The 19520-nt window shown below is 43.9% G+C and overlaps 1 protein-coding gene across 1 annotated transcript in view; it reads left to right on the top strand.

The window, feature by feature from the left end:
• Window positions 1-19520, top strand: part of EFCAB5 (EF-hand calcium binding domain 5) — a 71769-nt gene that overhangs the window by 20388 nt on the left and 31861 nt on the right. Inside the window, exons 4-7 of the mRNA XM_075073908.1 lie at window positions 28-184; window positions 1349-1409; window positions 3751-3821; window positions 10788-10943. Coding sequence (XP_074930009.1) covers window positions 28-184; window positions 1349-1409; window positions 3751-3821; window positions 10788-10943 — 445 coding nt within the window. The remainder of the gene's footprint in view (window positions 1-27; window positions 185-1348; window positions 1410-3750; window positions 3822-10787; window positions 10944-19520) is intronic.

Below are 19520 nucleotides of genomic sequence, written 5' to 3'. Positions count from 1 at the left end.
TCTGAACCATATGCCCATGCCTTACAGGCTAGCCAGGATGAAGTCTGAGGTAAAGAAAAATCGTGAGCAAAGAGAGCAGGTGGAGAAAATCAAGTCTCAGGTGACAGAGATGCGAAAGGAGGCCCTGGCAGTGCAGTTCAAAGAATGGACATTGGATGTCAGTGGAAAGCTACCACTCACACTGGTAACTAGGGCAGATATTCATAGAAACACTGCTATGTTTCCACTCGGGAGGAGAAGAATGGAGGCTACTGTGGAAGTGAGTTTGCTATGTTATATAGCAGGAAGGGAGAGGAAGGATGGTCCAGTGGTTAGGCACTAGCCTAGGACCCACAAGATCTGCCTTCAGGTCCCTGTTCTGCCTCAGACTTTTTGTGTGACCTTGGGTAAGTGACTTAGCCTCTCTGCGCCCCAGCTGCCCAATGGGATAATAGCCCTGGCTGCTGCACAGGAGGGTTGTGAGGATAAATCCATGCTTGTGTAGGGAACAGGCACTACCGTGATGGGATCCAGATAAGTGCTGCAGATAGTTTATATCTCTGAGCCTTGGGTGTCCTGGTGGCAGCTGGTCACAACTCAAAATCTACCTCAGAAGACACTGGGTGGCTTACTCCCATCCCGTCCTTTCAGGGGCACCATTAATTCCATTGTCCTCCTCTGCCCCAAACTATTGACTCACTGTTTGAGAAGACGAGACTTAAAAGCCATCATGATGGACCGACCAGTCTAGGGTGCTGGTATAGACACCTTCCATAGATGGCAAATCATTTACCTGCTGTGAAACTCCCCTGAGGCCCACTAGCTTTACAGGCTATACAGGGCACATAACATAGATGTGGCTTGAATTTCTGTTAGTGGTGAGAGGCCGAAGGGGGGCTAAAGTAATGTTTGTTTAATGGGAAAATTCCTGAACTGTTGCAGTGAGCCTGCTATTGTCTAGCATAACATTCCCATTTAGTTACTAGAAACACTTGAAGGGTGACCTCTTCAGATCACAGAGCTCTGGGTGTGGTCTGTGATGCAGTCATCCATTCTCAGCACTGGTGTATCCTTATGTTGCTGTAAAGATTTGAGGAGCCCTAGGCAAAAACAAAGCAGGAAGAAAATAAATGGCAAGACATTTCTGAGAAAGGAATTGCTATAGAGCTGCTGTATTTAAATCTGTTCATAACAATCAAATGGTGATAACCTGGGCCAGAGTGTCAATGCAGGGTAAGCTGGTGCCCTTTTTCTGTCCAGACATGGTGAGAGAGAGTGAAACTAGAGCTGCTTTGAGTTTAAAGAGGAGTGGAGATGAGCAAAGAGTGTTTCTCTGACTCAGGCTTTTAACTGTTATTTTGATTTATAGGTTCAGAGTGCCCTGAGGTCATTTCTGGATGTCATTTCTACTCCTTTGGGAGTAGGGCCGGGTAAGGTCACAAGTGTTCTCTTGGTTTTATTTTCCTTGGTCTGACTTCTGGTGCAGAATGGGAGCAAAAGGAAAGTAGGTATGGAATCTGTTAGGACTGGCCACGAGTCTCGCTTGCAAGGCTTCAAGTGGGGAGGGGCAGAGGGTGAACCATTGTGTTGTCTTTGTGTGTGTGTGTGTTTTTAAATAAACATATGTAAAAATAACACCACAGCTTGTGGGCCCCCCACCCACATGAGAGCACAAAGCCTGAGTAAATGTCCTTGGCATAGAGGATCTAAAAAGGTCTGGGGAACAAGGAATCCTCTCCCATGTGGTGGGGTCTCTTGATGGAAATGTGCAGCCTTGCTATAGCTATTCCTATAATCCATGGGCTATAGTAGTAGCTGCAGCCCTGTGTGTCTACAGAGATCTATTTGGTTCCATGTCATGTTCCTGACTCCCCAAGTCCATCCCCATCCCAGGCCCCTCTTCCACTTTGCTGCAGAGCTCTGCAGGGTGAAAAGGCATGCAGAGTTCCTCACCAGGGCCTCTCTGTCCTGCAGCTCCCCCCAGATGAACTGGACCTGCACCAGTTCCGCTCCATGCCCATGGAAATGGGGGAGGAGTGCAGCATTTGGCCCAGTAATTTTAGACTAAGTTGATCTGGGCCTCTCTAGTTGCCAGTAACAGACTCACAGAACCCCTTCCTAAGTAATAAAACTCTGACAGAAGCAAGTAGCTTGTCCCTCTTCTCTTCCACCCCCATTAGCCAAACCTGCTCCCCATGTGTGCATGAAAATCATCTGAAGATCCCCCAGCCCTCTCTCCTTTCATGCTAGGACCATACTTGGCATGGTTTTTTGGGGTGGGGTGCGTGGTGGGGACGGGGTTTAAAAATGAAAGCATGGCAGAGCTGTTACCTTCCAGGGCAAATCCTGAAATGTGCCTGAGAATTGCGCGACAAGGCTCATCTTCTCTGGGCATTTCCTCTAACCAGTGAAAGGAAGGACAGTGACACACAATGAGACAAGGCCCACATACCAGAGCACTAAGCACTGAACCGATTTGCATAATTCTCATCCTCTTTATGGCTTACGCTTGAGATAATTAAATAATGATAATTGAATAGATAGGGCTAGAAATGTTGAAGAGGCAGTGTAAGGACTGTTGTCAGAGCTTTAAGATAAATAGAGGCATTATGATCATCAGTAACAACAAATTGGTCTTTGCTGGAAGATGTGAGGCTATGTAGGACACTTGAAAGCCCATTGCAGTCCTCCGCTGGAAATAGCCTTTCTCCACAGCTTGGCTTTGCCCAACCCCTTTTTATGATAGTAATCACTGCCCTGAGTATTCAGCTTACATTGGCAGCATGCTGTCTGAATGGCAAACTCAATCCTCAGGTGCTATTGTGGCACTGTTGGGGATCCTGGTACTCTAAGGAAGAAGGAAGTTCCTGGCCAGATGGTTACTCTACAGGCATTCTAGACACTATTGGCAGTATTTTACTCACAGCCCTGCTCTGTTTCTCAGTGTATTTCATTTAACAGAGTCCAGTACACTAAGTGAGCATTATGTCATGTTTGATATGTTCATAAAGATAATGTATAACTTCTGGATGTCTTAAGGAAGCAAGAAATATATAAGTTCCACTGAGAGTGTTCTCATTATTCTTGATGTTTCACTCACCATATTGTAGAAGTAAGAATAACAGAATAATAATCCCAATAGAGAGAACATTTCTTCTTTCAAGATTTCCCACGCAAATCCTTGGCATTTCTTCTCAGCTCCACTACTGTGGCCCAGAAACTGGCCAAAAGGTGGCTGCGAAGGTTGTAAAGTCAACAGGAATATCTCCATATTGCCGCTAGAATAAAAGTCTTGTTTTCAGAATACAGAAGCTCCAGGCATTGCTGGTAATTCCAAAGTCATGCCACAGCTGCAAGGAACCTGACCACTGGTTCCCAACATGTAAAGGAACTACACTCATTCATTACAGCACAAGCCAGGCATAAGCAGATGTAACTCCCATTGAAGTCATTGTGATTTACACCTATTTATGTCATGTTTTAATCTGGCCATAAATCCTTGTCTGCACCAGCCCGTATTGCTTACCTTTCAGAAGGGAACTGCAGCTTCTCAGCAATAGAAAGAGATATAAGAATTAGACCCAGCCTGTATTTCTATAGCCAGGCAGTACACTACCGATTTGGAAGCAGAGCTGAACATGTAAGGTATATACAGGGGCTTCAATTCCCTGCCATTCCCAGCCACAGGCCAGAGTAGCCCTAGGTAGAAATACAATTCTGCAAAAATACATCTGCCTATTTTCTGTCTAATCTTCTCTCCTTCTCCATTAGAGATCTACGACAGGAAGCTGGAATCCATAGATACACTGGGGAAAAAAGTGAACGAGGAAGAGTTTAGGGAGGTGAGAAGCTAAATAACTGCACCTGAGTCAGAATTCTATTCCTGTTGTTGATGCCTTTTAGGAGTGTTTCCTCCCCTGGTGGGTGGTGACAACAGAAGAGGAGAGGCCTTCCCCTTCTCCCTAGCTCCAGGCTGTGACTCTGGGAATGTTGGGTCACTCCATGTTCCCAGGTCATCATTATTATCTGCTCACATCCACATACCCATCCTCATTTTGTAGATCCCTCCATCACTCCAGTAGGGTGGAACGTTTAGCTTCCTCCAGAGTCACTGTCTGTGCACCTCTATGGATTAATTATCAGGGATATTTTAAAAGCCATGTTGTTAAAACATCTCCCTGGTCCCCTCCTTAGCGTGCGTGAAGACACCACCTCTGCCATGCTGCAAGGAGCTGTGTTTCAAATCACTCATGAATTCAGATTTTTCGTCAACAGCACACAGGAGACTGTCTCCCAATGTAACTAGCATTCTAATGTAATTAGTATGGTTCCCACAGTGCTATTATTCATTTGGGAATTCTGTTAACCGAAGTACAATACAACAGAAGGCTAATCAGGGATGAACCGCATTACTATTTTTGCCCATAAAGTATATTTTGCCACCATGTGGCTTTGGTTTAAAATCCACACCAGGGAGCGTACAGAACATAAGGGAAGTGTTCGGTAGCTTTTGCAGGGAACTTACACAAAAAGCTCCTGTTGCAGAGGACTTTCCGGCATGCTGTCCATCGGACACAAGGATTTAGTGAGGATGACTGCAGTGTTAGGCTGCTCCCATTCATCTGTGGGGAACTAGGATAGTAGTTCATTTATCACAGCAAACAAATAATCTCAAAAGGTCAAATGTATCAGCCCTGCCTCCTCCTCCTCTTACCCCCAACCCCTCTGTGCCTTGGGTTTTTTCTAACCCAGCACGTTGTGGTTTAATTCAAGGAAGCATCCCTGACTGTTTCCTATTTTGTGAAGGTGATGGAGCGTGTATGGGTGGTATGAGTGAGCGTGTGGGCCTGAACATGTGTGTGCATGTGTATGTCAGCAAGCACATGTGTCAGCTGCATGATGATGAGTGCGTCTTTGAACTGTTACAGTGACAAAGCTGTAACAAATGAAAGAAACAACCATATAACTACACTATCCCTCTTGCTCCATCTGCCAGCATGTCAGTTTTTTGTGACCACTACCTGCTCTGGTAACAGTCATGTAAATGACCAGTTTTCCAGTCCCAGTAAGTCTTTGTAAACTTGTTCTATTCCTACAACTCCCAAAGGAAGGTGAAGAGAAAAGAAGATTTAAGTAATCTTAAGAAAATGCTACTAAGACTTTAAAAATCAGGATATAAATGTATGGTTATGATTTGAGTTCTTATTTCCCCAATATCCTTGTGTATCAGAATTAAATGTGTCTTCAGTCAACCAAAAGTCTCTCAAGACATTGTTTGATTGTATGCCTGGGTCACTGCCCCATGGCATAAATTTAAAGCAAGGTGTGTGAAGGGGATTACCGTAGACTCCAGTGCATCCACATTAACTCTGATACTAATGGTGGTGTTAATCTGCCTGAGCCATTCCTATAAATCATTGTGAACAGAATATATAGGAAGTGCTGTCATCTAATGGTTAGAGAATAGAAGACAAAAGTGGTTTGTGTTGTGGCCTTGGTCACATCATTTAAGACCATACTTTCTAAAATGTCAATTTGTCTTAAATTTGACACCCAAAATTGTGGGTCAGTTTTGAAAATGTACCTTAGACCTGTGTCTCATTACCTATTGGTAAAGCGAGGATAAGTACGACTTTCTTGTGAGGCTTAAGAAATTGTTGGTAAACGGCTTCATTTTGCTCAGATGAGAGGGGCTACATAAACCCGAGCATGATTATTATAAATGCTGAACAAGTGCACCAATAGAATCACAAAATACCAGCCCAGATGGTCGATTCTTCATTTAGGCCTGCTTTGGGACAGCGCTCTATGGGCAAAATAACTTGGTGACTTGCCATTATATGTGCTCTCTCTTAGCCTGATTGTCCCCATCCCACTGTGCTCAGATTTCTAGGATCTACCAAAATAGAAAAAAATTCACTCTAGGGAACAAGTTACAAGTAAATAAAGGAAAAATAACACCAAAAACTATAGTTAGGAAACATCACATATGTGACTTTAACTCACCAAAGTCAAGGAATGTAGTTAAGGATTTCATTCTATCACATTTCCCTTCGTTACGTTAACTTAAAAACAACCAAATCATTTAAAGCTAAATTTACTGGAAAAACTCTCTGAGCTGAGACTTTACCAATCAAGTTCCACCTACGACCTACAGTAAAGCTAGATTTAATGGTTGGGCTATAAACTGTGAAAAAGAACATTTAGACTAGAAATGATGACATCCCTTAACTTAGCAGTGCTCGTAGGTGCAGTTACGATAATAAAGAACAGAGCATAAAGCAGCTGTGCAGAGACTAATCCCAAACGACAGTGTGTGATTTTTTTGCCTTCTGCACTCCCAGGAGAGTCACATATTTAGTATTTTGCATAGAGATGCATTTTTGTGATAATTGGTTGAAGATTTCTTTTTTCAGCATGAAAAGATATATTTTAAAATTTAACCTCAGTGTAACTGCATTTGATTAAGGAAACTATTGCAGATAACGGAATCTCAGAGAATCCCTTTTGTCACTAAAAAAAAAGTGTGTCAATCCATAATCTCTGCAATACATGAATGAGTTCTGTATAAATTTTTATTACATTCAGTCCAGAAGAATGCTTTAAACAGCACTGTGTGTAACATTTGTTTTAACTCACAATTGAGGCATACAGTAATAGAAATCAGAAATGTAAAGGTCCTACAATGTCAGCTTAGCTAGTCTTATTTCCAGCCACTGGAAGATTGTTTCTGCAGTATATTTTCCAGTCCAGTTTTATACGATTAAAGTGATGTGGCTTTCACCAATTCCCTTGGGAGACTAGCCCACAGTCTGAATAGACCTTGCTGTCAGGACATTTCCTCCTCCCCGCTCTCCATATTCATCTTAAGTTTATTTTTATTATTCATTTGCATCATCCTTCAGGAAGACCGAAGAGAAAGATCTGGCCCCAAACTGATGTGGACCTTTTCACATTTGGAAAGTATTGATTGTTAATGGAGCTGAAAATTAAATGGCTCTTCTTATGTTTTCTTTTTTGAACTCAAGGCAGCTCTGGGTTACTTAATGGCTGTTATAGAGTCAGTGGTGGGACCTCACACATTGGTGTTTCTGAGTCTGTAAAAAGGGTCGCTCTTGTTCATTGTATTATTGTGTCCTCAGGAACAGGGTGGGGGATTCTTTTATTTTAAAAGTATTTAGAGCCCAAAGACCCACCCCCCTACAATGTATAAGACAGGTTAAATCGTGGGCCTACATTATGAAATGGAGGGTCTTCATCACCTTTAGGGCCTGATCCTAAGCTTTCTGAAGTCAAGGGTAAGACTCCCATTTACTTCAATGGGCTTTGAATGAGGTCTTTAGGGCTAGATTCTGCTCTCAGATCTACATGTGGCTTCATCAGATTCCACTGAGGTTAACAGCAGCCACAGACACACATCAGTGGGCCGAATCTGACCCATTGTCTTTAGTGGTATTTACTACTAGCCTAAAGTAGAGAGAGACAGATGATGGAAGTGGAAACTGCTTTATTAGAAATAAATAAACAACAATTGTGTTTATCGCTTGTATAGCACTTTACATTGTCAGAGTGCTTTACAAACACTAGGTCAGGTCTACACTACCACTTACTTTGGTATAACTTATGTCGCTCAGGGGTGTGAATAAGTCACCCCCTGAGCAACGTAAATTACCCCGACCTAAGCACTGGTGTGGATAGCTACCGCTTCTCACAGAGGTGGATTTATTATGCCGATAGGACAACTCTCTCCTGTTGGCATAGGTGGTCTGCACCAGATACGCTTCAACGGCGCAGCTGTGCGTGTAGTGCTTCTAGTGTAGACTGGCCCTAACTCATTAATGTTGACTAGTCTGAGGCCTGGTCTACACTACCGGGGTAAGCTGACCTTAGTTATGCTACTCCAGCTACGTGAATAACATAGCTGTAGTCGACATAGCTTAGGCTGACTTACTGTGGTGTCTATACCACACTGCATTGACGGGAGACACTCTCCCATCAACTTACCTTACTCCTCTCATTCCGGTGGTATCGGAGTGGACCAGAGAGCGCTTGGCCGTCGATTTAGCGGGTCTTCACTAGACCCACTACACTGACCCCTGCTGCATCGATCGCAGCAGCATTGATCCCGGGGAAGTGCAGAAATGGCCTAAGGTGACACAGACTAGACGAGCACTGTCCCAATGAACCACTAACTTAAAAAGGCAGAGAAATTAAGCATTAAAATGGGCTTTGACTCGTGGCACCCAAAGGAGAGGATGCCTTATCACCACCCATTAATAGCTCTGAGAGTGAAAAAGTGCATTTAGCAACCATGAGTGCCCCCTGGGAAGGTGTGTTATGAGAAGCATGACTCACAGGTCAGGAATAAAATGTGTCCTTTCACTTCATGATAGGGGAGAGAAAGAGATATGGACTCTGTAGCAGAAAGAATCCCAGAGGCTTTCATGTTCCTATCTCCCAGCACTCTTAGATATGTAATCTCACCTTCCTCTTGTTCATGAGTCTCCCATTTGTATTAAGGAGTTGCACTTGTTGTAGGGGTGAACTCACAGTACTTTTCTGTTGGCTCTCTCTTCTTATTCTCTCTATGGCTTCTTTTAGTGACTATTATCCCTTCCATGCCTTCACCATCACTCCTAAACAAGAAGGAAACTTAAAATATATTTAAAAATTTTAGGCCAATATTTTATTCAAAGTAAATTTTATTTATGTCTATAATAACACAACTTTTGTCTTCTATACCACCTATCTCAAAATTTATAAACATTAATTAAGCCACAACATTTCCCTTTGAAATAAGCATTTTTTCCCTCATTCTAAGGTGAGGAAATTGAGGCACAGAGATTTTAAGGGCCAAATTTTCAAAAGTGAATTCTAATTATGGGTGTCTTAATTTTTAGGTACCCAACTTTAGAGAAGTCAGTGGGAGTTAAGGATGCTTAGCACCAGACAGGACTCAGCCCTTCATGGACAGTTCAACATGACCTGAGTTCCTTTTCCCAAAATGCATAATTTACCACCATGCTCTGTGAATTGAATTCTAGGGGATGCTCCCCAATTCCTCCATAAGATTTGGTTATGATCTCACATCCGTGTAAATCAGGAGCATCTCCACGGAAGTCAGTGGAATTGTACTGGAGTAGTGTTGTGTAGCTGAGATCAGAGTGAGATTCAGAAAGAAGATCCTGTACCTTTTCCCCTCTGCCTGTCTCACCTCAGGGTGACCAGACAGCAAGTGTGAAAAACTGAGACAGGGGTTGAGGGGTAATAGGAGCCTATATAAGAAAAAGACCCTAAAATCTGGACTGTCCCTATAAAATTGAGTCATCTGGTCATCCTATCTCACCTGCTTCACTGACTCCCTGTGACCTGTGAAATGAACAAACAGGTGCAGACCTATCAGAGTAGGGCTATCAAAATGATAAAGCACAGGACCTCCTCTGACATTTACATAACACAGCCTCTCTTTCTAATAATGGACCAAATCTTCCCCCTAGGGGACAGTCTGACTAAGAGGGAGATTCCATCAGCCCAAGGCCGTGAGGGTTGCAATAGCCCCATTGCAGATGCACCCCTACTCCACAGGGGATAGAGCCAGTGGATCAATGTAATTACAGGTCCACTGCTCCCTCCTCCAACCCACCTCTATAACTTCTCTCTCTGGTGAAACACAGAGCTCTCTCACATTGCTGCACAGACCCTCCTCCATTGGCTCCCTGTTCTCTGCCCCTTCCTCAGGTGCTTCAATGTATTTTTAAACCACCCAGTATAGTAACAAATAATATCAGTTAATCAGCAGTAATGTACCTGTACAGCATTTTCAGCAAACATAAAATGCTGTATCACAGAGGATGATGATAATGTTAATCAGGGTCTACTAAGATCATGAATGCGAGTTCCTAGTTCTCATCCCCTAAGAAAGTGATTAATGTGAAACACCTCCACATTTCACAAATTCCCTGCAACATTTGTAGTTTCCCCATCACTGTGGCTGACTCCAGTAACCTGCTGCAATAATTCAGCCCACACTTGGAGACTCTGTTTTATTCTGACAGCCAGTATTATTTATGTAGACCACATTTTTGGAACAGTATTGCTTTTGCTCATGAAACCCACATGGCTATAAATTCAGAGTGTTAAAGTGTCTCCAAGACTAGGGCTTAAGATAAATCTAGGTTTCAGTAGTATTCCCAGTGTCAGAGGACTTAGGTGACAGCAGGGTCGTTTTCAAGTGGTGGTGCTTGGGTTTTTTTTTTTCCAAGTGGTATCCAGAATGATTCTCGTCAGCTCTGAAGGCCTGGACAGCAGTATGTTTGTAGCATTAAAGAGTTGAATCACTGCAGGTCCTGCAAAAGCCACTTGCTCAAGATGCCACCTCCGGAGTAATGTCAAGAATACCAAATGCTATAGAAAGAACATACAGAGTCAAACTCATCACTGGAGAGTCTAAGTCTATGGAATTACATAAAGGATGACTCTGACCCAATGCCTCTGAGCCAGTGAGCATAGCTAAGTGACCTTTTGGATCAGGAATGAGACAGACTCGTTTAATAAGTATTTGTTCACTGCCTAGCACAGTGGAGCCCCAATACTGACTGAAATGGACAGTTGTAGCATCCATGCCCCAAATCTGGCATTACTCTTATGGATAGTGTACTTAAACTGCAGATATGGTGTTAAACTGGTTTTGATTTCAAGTAGGTATCCCAGCCTCTGTCCCCCATATGCAGTACAATTTAAAAAGTATATACAAAAAGGGAATATTGGAAAATAAATTAAACATTTCTACCTCTTCTTTTCTTCCACAGTATGTCCATTCTCACATCAAAACCTTTACAAGTGACATGTTTCAGGAATTTCTGAAGCACCTCTGCCAGTGTGCTGATGACTTTCGAGATATAATAAGACATGACATTTGGCGACAGATGTTTACTGACCTCTTCCTGGACTGTGACCACGGAAAGGTAGGAAAAGAAACCCTCACCAGATATTTGACAGTGGCATGTTTCTGATCCAGTACTTCTCATTCATGTAATTGCTTTTTTTTCATTCCTAGTCAGTGGCTCCAAGCTCTTGGTAATAATTCACTTATTTTGGAAGACAGCAGTTGTTGCAAAGTGAAATGGGTTGATACTTGTTATATAGGGCATGTCTACCCTGCAGTGAAAGACCTGCAGCACTGAGTCTCAGAGCCTGGATCCGTTGACTCAGGCTTGCAGGATTTGGGCTCCGGGACTAAAAATTGTGCAGTTGATGCTCGGTCTGAAACCTGGGCACTGAGACTCACCCCCTTCACAAGTCAATTGACCTGGGGTCTGAGGCAGCCAGTTTTTTATTGATGTGCAAACATACCCATAGACATAAAAACAGTCAACATCCTGTCTCCATAACCTTGCATTTACCCCTCGTCCCTGTGTTGTGTATTCCATTCATCACCCCTCTACTGATGTTCATTGCAACCCTACCCAGAATGAATTAACTGCTCTATAATATAATTCTAATTAGGCCATTATCTCTAAAATAATAGCATTACAGAGCACATTTTAGCAGCAACAATTTTAGAGAATTAGAGAGAGAAGGTGGGTGAGGTAATATCTTTTATTGGACCAACTTCTGTTGAAAGATATTACCTCCCCCACCATGTCTCTCGAATATCCTGGGACTGACATGGCTACAACTACACTGTTTCAGAGAATGCGAGGCAAGCTGTTATCTCTGTTCAGGGGTCAGAAAAGCGATGTGTCTCCATCTCAACCAGAAGATATTTAAATTCCTAATCCTCATCAGGAAGATCAAAAAAGTATCTTCTTAGACAGAGGAGAACACGGATAGTATTATTTCTCTGCATTTTCAAGGAGTCCCCTCTCCTCTCATTCTTTGCTGGGTGAGGGTCACGGAATACTGCACATACAAGCACAGAGAAGTGTGAGAAGGGATGATATCACACATTTTACATTGTAGTTTAGTAATCCCCATCTCTCTGCCTCTGATAACAATGCCATCTCAGAAAAGAATCATTAATCCTAGAATCAAATGAGAAGAGAGGACAGCTACCCGCATGAACACCAGTCTTTGGGCGGAGAAAAATAATCACAGTAAAAACATGGCTGCTCTTGAAATCAGCTTAGGCAAACTTGCTCACCACCTTTAGTTTAAAAACAGTGTAATTTATTGCACTTCTCTTGGATCTGACATGGTTGCCCTCCCCGGGCTATAGTCAATCTGTGCTATACTGTACCCATGGTGGAGATCAGAGGGGTAAACTAATCCATGAAGACCTCTGACTTTTTGAGTGTGATCAATCACCTGTGGTAGTTATTTTGTGAAGCACAGCAAGCTAGTTCTTTCCATTTCCTAATTTGCATTTGTTTGGTGGCAGGTAATTATTCCCATTTTGCAGGGGTGAGTGGTGTTCTCTGTCTCACTTATTTACAATTAGGGTCATAAAGGGATATAAAACGGAGAGAAGTATTTAAGCTATAGTCTGATTACAAAGAATCCACACAATCATTATTATGATTTCAAAAATATACACCTGTGAGGATGTCAGCTCAGCAAGAACCCCCTGGAATAGCTAGGCTAGCTACTTAATCACACCCCAGAACAATGTCAGAATAGAACTAAAACTCTACTCTAATCCCCGCCAAGGAAAACACACTTTGGATGTAAAGCTCATGGTCTCACTGTGCCTAGGTGTGTTTAGCACAGTTCCATTTGACATTGGAACTGTATCTGCATGAATTTGCTGAGCATTTTCTGCCCAGGATCTTCCAAAGTAACTGATTACAGTAACAGATTACTTTTCAAAATACTGCACACCTGACAAGTTATCTGATTCCACTCCAGACAGAAAAAGAATACAGATTTCCTTACCCTCAGTCATCCTGGCAATGCTGTCCGGGGCAGCATCAAGGATATTTTGGTTGTCACGGTATACACATCTCCTACACACAGCGCAGAATAATCAAAATGTAACTGCTGATCTTTCACTGATCAGAGATGCTGGCGTGTACCGCTTGGGGATTTGGCAATGGGTTATAGAGCCTTTGCTGGAAGTAACTCAGGGTTGTCACCATGCAGTGGCTGGGTGAAATGAATTAGGATGTCTCAGTCCAGTTCCCACAAGAAAACACCACTGTGGTTGGCACTAATTGGCCCCTTTGTTGCCAATCCCAGCAGACAGGCCAAAGGCTGAATGATCCAGGAAGCCTGAACGAATTCTTCTCCCTGCTAGGAGTAGTCCCACTATGCCAAGTAAAAGCATATTTTGTGAGGCAGTATGAGGACAGCTGCCCTGCTGCTATTTATGGTGTACTGAACCTTCTCTGCAGATCAGTGAAGGACTCCGTGTTCCGGGGTAGCAGGCTGGAATCTATCATCACCCCAAATTCATACACCAGACTGATAAAACATATTTTTCACAGAGAATACTATTGCAAGGAAATTGAAAAGCCAGTTATAATGCTATTATAACTGGGTTGTGAGTAGCATTGACATGATTTTCCTAGTATAACCCTTCCCCCATCCTTTCTCTCAACCTTGTACTATTGTAAACCTGCAAATGGAATTGTAAGGGGTCCTTTTCCCATGATAGCTGTGAGCCTGATGGTGGTCTGATAAAGCCATATGAATCCAAGAGTTTACATCCAAGCAAAATGGAAATTCATCCCCAGTCCATGTCCAGTAATTTCCTTCCACACATAAATATTTTGTGCCTCTACTGTTTTTCATAGCATTAAAAAGCATTTATTCTCAGTCAGACCAAACAGTTGTCAACATCTTTGTATTTGTCCCCATAATTTAGTTTATTTACTTGGCAAAAAGCATCTGTAACCACGAATATCATCTTCATTTTCTCTAAAAGAAAGTACTTCATTAATTGTAATTACCTTTTGGAGAAAATGAAAGTTTGCATTAGTGCTGACAACTGTCAGAGAAACTTTCAAGTGATTGTGATGGGCAACAGGTGAAAAAAATTAAAGTGAAAAGAAGGGGGTGTAATGAGAATACGCAGTTGAATATCCAAGCATTCCACCAGTGATGGGGTAATATCTTCAAAAATAGGTGCTGACAGTTTTGTGTTTGGGTTGATGTTAAAGAGGTGCAGAATTAGATCTGGGATATTAAAAATAAAAGCAAACTACATAAAAAGCATGATATTTTCTTGGGAAACAAGGTGACTGTACTCGACTGTCAAGAGGAGAAAGGGACTTGAAAATAAACTGTTAATATGATAAATTTAAGAGATAGGATGCAGCTGAAATACAGCTGGACGTCCCAGCACTTCTGACTGGCAGGACCTGAGTTACAAGAGGCTGAGAAATAAAACAACAGGTTCTGTCTGCTCTTTGTAGCTATTAAATAACTTTTGTTACCCTTGCTGATAGATGGGGTTTGCTGAGGTCTGCTTGGCAAAAATTTTCTCTCTCCCTCCCCACTGTTGCACAGTGTGGTGCCCTCCACCCTAGAGGTGGCTGAATTTCAGTGCTGCTGTATGCTTAGAGTTTGTGAAGTACTTTGAATCCATCAGGATGAAAGGTGTTAAAGTAATAAAGAATATAATTTACTTGGTTCCTAAATTTTCAGCATTACCTCCTCCTCCTGGGAGCCTTTTTCTTCTGCATCTCCAATTACCCAACTCTTTTTGAGTTTCATACCCTTTGGGGAGCTACTGACTGTAGTCCAGTATGGACAGCTCCTGCTCATTTCTGAGTCCTCTCATTCCCTCTCCTAGGCTTTGTCTACACTTACAGTTTTGCAGCGCTGGCAGTTACAGCTGTGGTCGTACAGCTGTGTACGGCCAGCGCTGCAGTGTGTCCACACTGACAGCGACCAGCGCTGAAAATGAGAATTGTAAAGGGGTGTCCTTTCCTATGATTTAAGCTGTGTTGAAGCCTGATGGCTGGTTCTGATAGGCAAGCCATATTGACCAATTAGGTGACATCCAAGCAATAATGTTGGAAAGTTTGCAGCGTCAGAGTCCAGGTGCGCAGTATTTCGCTTCTACACATTATGATTGTGGGTTGTGCTCTAGCTGTTTACTTTCGATATGCATTAAAAGAGGGTCAATTTAGCTCTCAGTCAGACCGGAACATGAGTTGTCAACGGAAGGCTTTGGGTAGGGTTTGTTGCCCCATGAGAGGTTTTATGTTTGAGGTTGTGTAGCGTTGTGGAAAGATTGTAGAGAGGCAGGTAGACCGACGACTATCATTCGCTTAATTCATTCTCTAAAGAAGGAAGTACGTCAGGGAGGGCATTAGATGGTAATTTTATCTTTTTGGAGAATATGAGAAGTGTGCAATTAGTGCTAGACATGCACCTGGTTCAGAGAAACGTTTCAAGTGATTGTGAGGGGGAAAAAGGTGAAGAAGAAGAAGTTAAAGTGAGAGAGCAGAAGTGGTGGTAATGAAGGAATGATGCGCCAGTTGAAAAAGTATCGGCAAGGCATTACCACCAGTGACTGGGTAAGTGAAGTCTTGCGAGGAAAATAGGGTGCTTGACTTATTGTTGTGTTTATGTGGGGGTTATGATGGTCTTAAAGGAGGTGCAGAATTCAGATCTTGGGATAGTTTTATAGAGAATATTATAAGCATGACTACATAAAAGCGTGATGTCATTTTGCATTGCGGAGTCATATGGTGTGACGTTGGTATTCGGCGGCAGGAGAGGTCAAGGTGTTGAGGAGAGGGTGAAATTAATCTGGTTAATTGATTTTAAGAGATAGGAATGCATGCTGAAATACAGTCGGTGACGTTCCCAGCAGCTATTCTCGACTGGCAAGACCTGGTGTACAAGAGGCTGAGAATAAAACATACAGGTTCCGTCGCTCTTTGTAGCTGATTCAATAACTTTTGTAAATACCGTGTTTCGATTTTCTTCGTGATAGATTTGGGGTGTTGCGTGGAGAGTTCTGATTCTGGGCTTGAGCGGATTAATTTTCTCTCTCTCTCTTCTTACCTTACGTTTGTTGCTTGGCATGTGCGTGACCATCCACCCTAGAGTGGTCTTAAGAATATTAGTGTTCTGCTGTATTGCATTAGAGTTTGTGAAGTACTTTTGACACTCAGGATGTATTTAAGGTTTAAATAGTAATGAAAGATATTAGTTTACTTGAAGGTTTCCTTAGAATTCTTCAGCATTCGCATTTTTTTTTTTTCTTCTTCTCCTGGGTTTATTCCTTTTTGGTATTTTTCTTGCATCTTCGCAGGTATTACCTTTTTCAACATACTTTTTGAGGCTTTTCATTACCTTGGTGGAGCTAAATACTTTTGTTTTTGGTTGACTGATAGTCGCACTATTGGACTGCTCCTGCTCATTTTTGCTTGAGTCTATCATTCTTTCTCTCTAGAACTGTTTAGTCTACCTTACTATGTTTGGCAATAAGCGGCTGGCAGGTACAAGTCTGTGGTCGTTACAAGCTGTGTATGCGGCCAGCGCTGCCAGTGTGTCCACAGCTGACAGCTTGACCAGCGCTTTGCGCTGTTGTCCACACTTGGACCCAGTTGCAGCGAGAAGCGGTTTGGTTGTATAGTGGTGCATTGTGCAGCTATCCACAAGTATGTCACCTTTCGTTCCGTTCATGTGTTGTTTCGCAGTGATGGGATTTTGTAGGGAAGGGACTGTGAATTGTGGTGCGGGTGCATTTCGGCTGTTCTGTATCATTATGTCGGTACACTCGTATGTGGCTGTGCAGGTTGAGCAATCGGATCCCCTTTTATCTTCCTTATGAAGTAGGGCCCGTCACCTTTACGGCACCTTTTTATTTTTTATTTTTTTTTTTTTGATTTTAAAGCTATGTCGTTTTCTGTCCCTTTTTCTACTTGGTGTCTGCTCTTCATGTGTCTCGCTTCGACTTTGAGTGGAAAGCCGTTTCCGGCGGTAGCTTTCGTAGTATATGACGCATGGCCTGCTCTCCTTTTTCAGCTTATGAGTCTTCTTATCAGCCGGTCTGGCGGGCCTTGCGCAGCATCGGTCCGGTGGGGCTCACTATCCTGATGAAGGGGTTTAATTGCTGGTCGGGGCTTTTTTGTCGCGGCTCTGCAAGCCGGGGCTTCGTCGGTCACCGGGAGAGCGGATTAGTGTCGCGAGAGCTGTTAAGCTTTGCGCTCTGTTGTCACGTATGTGCGGTTTCGATTGCCGGTCGTGGGGTAGATGCGGAGTGTCGCGGAGCTGCGCTCCTTCTGTTGCTGCGCTCGCTAGAAGCGCGGCAAGAACCTTCTGCTAGGCAGCGGTCCTTCTTGGACTGTGTCATCCGGTCAATGAGCGCCAGGCCGCGTCCGGCTGGAACTCCGGTTAGCAGTTAAGCTTGGGCGGTCAAGCCCGCGACGGTCCGTTCTGGTGAGTCGCGCCCGGGAATTATTAGCCTACCTTGAGCCACTCCTGTCCGCTACCTTTGTTTTCTTTTTTTCGGGCTCTAGCACAAGAGTCCGCCGGAGGCCCTCCTCCCGCGGGTGTCAGGCCCCATGACTGCGCTCTTTAATTCTTTTCTGTTTGTGTTTTTGTCTTTTTTTTTTTTTTATTTTCTCTATTTCTTCTTTGTTTGGAGAGTAGGAGAGGGCCTCCGAGGAGTTATAGGGGGGGTTGGATGTGGTGTCGATGGGCGTATCGGAACGGGCGGTTGGGTCAGCGGCCAGCTGGCTGATCCCAGACCTGCCACCACTAGTCATCGCCCCTCCCTCTTGCTGCAAGCCAGCTCTGCACCCGAGGCTCTCGCAAGTCCACACCTTCTGCTCAAACCTCTGCTGATCTGTCTCGCAGCCACCCCTTGAGCCTACACATTTCCTGCAGCTCTGCCAAGCAGCCAGAGCCCCGCCACACTTCAGTGCTGCCCGCACCAGCTCTAGACACTCTGCCAGCCCGCACACCCTGCCCTAGGTTCCAGATCAACTCCCTGCTGGGCAATCCCATCTGCCTGGAAGGCAGCCTCACCCACACACCCATTAGTACTCCTCCAGAACCCGACCCCAATCCTGCAGCTACCCTGGCAGCCGACTCCCCAGTCAGCCCCTCACCCTGCCGTTCAGCAGCCCATGTCCACTGCATAGCCCAAGCTGTGTTCCCAGGGGCATTACCTGCACGGAGAGCAGCTACGAAGCCAACACATGATGACAAAACCCCCAAGAGAGTGGCAGGCGACCACATCATCCCGTGAACAGCAGTCATATAATAAACCAATTTCAACAGCATATATGGATGTCAATTGTATATAATTTTATTATTCAATATAAGTTATATGGAAAGTAAAATAATACAGAAAAGAAATGAGAGGTGACTTTTCTTTAAAGATCATCCCTGCTCGATTTGTGCTTCGCTTGTAAGTCAATTCCTTTTCTCTTGCAGCCTTCCCTTTATGCTGGTCTAGCCTGTATCGCTTTTTTCATCGGTTTCCTTATCCCACAGTCTTTGCAACTTTTGTATTTCTCTGTGAATAACTAGAATATAACTAGGGCTTTCACATCTCATTCTTAGTCTTTGCCTGGTCTTTTTCCTTAAGTCTTTGCGAGTCTTTCAGAGTCTGCAATGGCAGAGCAGTATTACGAAGGTCGGAGCTTTACAGAAAAGAACAGAAAGAAATAAAACTTTGTATACAGAGCCTGCATGTTTTTAGAGAATTTTTCGTAGCATCATTTACATCATTTCTGTAGCATAGTCAAGACAGGTCCTGGCAGCTGCAGATAGAGATGGCCGACTTTCCCCACACGCGGCCTATCAGTGGCAAGGGGGGCTGCGCATCGTTGGCTCACGCTTGGAAGGGGTGGAAGTGGGGGTGCTTTACACTGTGGAAAAAGCCATGGGTTTCTGTTGACTTGTGGAAAGCCAAAGAAAGCAAGCTACAGAGGAATAACACTGAACCGGTTACACCCACATCCCACAGCACGCTACTACTCAGTGCAATCTTGGCACACGCAGCTCACCTGCGGAACGGGGTGGGGATGGGGTGCTTCACTCTGGAAGCCATGGGGTTTCTGTGTGCTTGTGAATAGCAAAAGACAGCATACAAGGGATAATAACACTGAACGCCTACACCACATCTGCCACAGCAGCTAACTGTCTGCAGAAGCTGCATCCTGCATACGCAGTCTCACCTGGGAAGGGTGGGGGTTGCTTCACTGTGGATAGCCATGGGGTTTCTGTGAACTTGTGGAAAAGCAAAGGAGTGCAAGCTACAGGAAATCATGGGCTATTCACATGCTAGGCATGCTGCAAAGGCAGCATAGCAGCTGCTCCCAAAATTTCATTTGCGGATGCCTTATTATTATAAAAGCTTCTTACAGAACAGGCTGCGCCTGCTGGTTCCTCAGCTACCAGTCCAGCAGTTCTGGCGACTGGCTAGCTTCTTCCTGCTGAAAATAGCTCCTGCCTGCATGACTCCTGGGATCTCTCCAAACATCCTCAGTAGCCCTCCTCGTCAGGTTCCTTCTACAGACTTCCCTCCTCTCCAGGCTCTGAGCCCAGGGCAGTGGAGTGCCAAAGCGAATGACCAGAGAGGCTGAAAAGGAATGTCTGGGGCATAAGTCTAAAATACGCGCTGTGAGGCCAAA

Source organism: Chelonoidis abingdonii, chromosome 20 (assembly GCF_003597395.2).
Source record: "Chelonoidis abingdonii isolate Lonesome George chromosome 20, CheloAbing_2.0, whole genome shotgun sequence".
In the NCBI taxonomy this organism is placed as follows: Eukaryota; Metazoa; Chordata; order Testudines; family Testudinidae; genus Chelonoidis; species Chelonoidis abingdonii.
The sequence above is the reverse complement of the archived record's forward strand: the minus strand, read 5'-3'. Positions and strand labels throughout refer to the sequence as shown.